Source organism: Macroventuria anomochaeta (assembly GCF_010093625.1).
Source record: "Macroventuria anomochaeta strain CBS 525.71 unplaced genomic scaffold BU25scaffold_3, whole genome shotgun sequence".
In the NCBI taxonomy this organism is placed as follows: Eukaryota; Fungi; Ascomycota; class Dothideomycetes; order Pleosporales; family Didymellaceae; genus Macroventuria; species Macroventuria anomochaeta.
Window position 1 is genome coordinate 1,330,131 of NW_022985364.1, and position 1,928 is coordinate 1,332,058.

The 1,928-nt window shown below is 49.9% G+C and overlaps 1 protein-coding gene across 1 annotated transcript; it reads right to left on the bottom strand.

Moving 5' to 3' along the window:
• Window positions 1–214: 214 nt before the first annotated feature.
• Window positions 215–1,703, bottom strand: BU25DRAFT_445422 (uncharacterized protein; the record flags this gene model as incomplete). Its single annotated transcript, XM_033709437.1, has 2 exons — window positions 215–292; window positions 399–1,703. 2 exons carry the CDS (start codon window positions 1,701–1,703, stop codon window positions 215–217), a joined length of 1,383 nt encoding a protein of 460 aa, XP_033566547.1.
• Between the last annotated feature and the right edge of the window lie 225 nt (window positions 1,704–1,928).

Sequence of the window (1,928 nt, forward strand, 5' to 3'; positions counted from 1 at the left end):
AGCACGAAATCATCAGTCTCTACTCTTGCAATGCTTGGTCTTCCCAGGTCCTGAACATCTTGATCCAGCTCCTTGAGATCTGCCTCTTCCTGCACCTCTAACCACTCCCTGACACGCTTTCTGTTTTGATCCTCGGACCATCTAAAGGTCGATTCGGTGTGCTCATATATGAACTGGATTATCTCTACCAAGCTCAGTCTCCTCAGATCGATGTTTATGTCTGATTTCTTGACGCTAGCCGCCATGAGATTGATGCACGAAATGTCCCACTTGTTACTCCCTTCTCTCTTAACTAAAGGAGCAAGAGCAGATGGTACACCGAGAAACTTCCCCAGCCAGTGTAGAGCTTCCGAGTCGTTCCAGTGATACATACACGTCACAATCAGCAGCGCTCGCACTGTGTTCGCAAACAACTGTTCAGTTGGCATCGCGTAGTCGATCCGCAGCAGTGCTCGTTCGTCGGGCTTGACAGTTCCCATGACAGCGAAAACCTTGTCTCGCTTATTGCAACACTCGCCTTCGATCCACTTCAGTGCCCTTGATAGTTCCATACCTTGATCGGCCTTAAACCACCGTTTGTCTGTCCACAGCTCGTAGACGCGGGGTGGCGTAAAGTTGGTGGAGTCCCTGTAGTAGTCGAAGGAGCCAATAGCGTGAATGGTTTCGTACGGAAAGACATGCGGACCGTACATCAGCTTCAATTTTGGTGAAAGCAGCACCTCCTGGATGATCCACATGCGTGACCAGTACGGGTTGCTGACCATGTCCGATACGATTTGGGACAGGAATTTCATGTCCTCGCATGACATATGCTTTTTGCAGATCGTGTACGCGTCGTTCGATCCACGAACGCTCTCCGCCAGTGCCGTCATCCGATCAACAAGATCTCGCGTTATATCCCAGATCGCGTTTGACAAACCCTTCCCTAGATATGATTCCGCTCTAGGGTCTCCTAGCCATACAATGGTTCCTCCAGTTGCGTTGCGGTAAATCTCGTCCATCCGTGATACTTGTGCGTTCTTTTCGGACACATTCGACTGGTCAATGCATATTTGATCAATCCAGATATACGCACCCGTCGAAGTCTCATCAACCCAAAGATACTTGTTGTCTGTAGCATCATCGATGGGAACAAGTTTCTCGGCCACATAACAGGCAAGAAAGCTCTTTAGGTTCGGGGATACGGTGAAAGGGTGGTCGTTGATGAGCACATGGCTAGAAGCGTCTACCGTAGATGGAGGACCCCACATGTAGGAAAGACACGTGAACGGCTTCGTTCTTGAGAACATAGACCCAGGAGGAAAATTGGTGGTGACGAGCTCACCGCGGATCTGCCCATTTGCCTGGCCAGTCAGACGAAGCAGCCGCATCTGATTTCTTCCCAGGGACTCATACGGGAAGGGAGGAGCCTCCTTGCTTTGATCGAATGCTGAGGTGAATTCCGTCTGGGTTTCCACACCTGGTTCGTGACGATGAGGCTTCGGTGGCGACACAGGCGCGGCAGCAGCAGTTGGCCCAAAAAGTAGATGCTCTACTTGCTCAGGACTTTCGCCGTCTAAAGATCTTAAGCGACTAAGCATGATGAAGAGCAGATCGTGAGAAAGCCCTGGACTCACGAAGCACGACGAATCATGACGGCTATATGGTAGTGTGTTATGAGCACTGTGCCAAGCAGCGGGGTTTGTGACGGCAAGTTCCGTCATTTCAGCTCTGCCTATCGTGGCTTAGTGTTGCATTGTGGCTGCTGCCCGTAGCGGAATATTATTGGTTTTCATCCTGCTTTACTATCGCCGCTTTTTATCTGTCCTCTTGTCAACATCAGCTAAGTCGGTAATCACATGCCATTTGTGTTGCGATCTTCAGATCTTACAACAGCTATCAGTTATGCCCGTCATGGATGACACAAGTGCAAGTCTGAACAGTGAAAT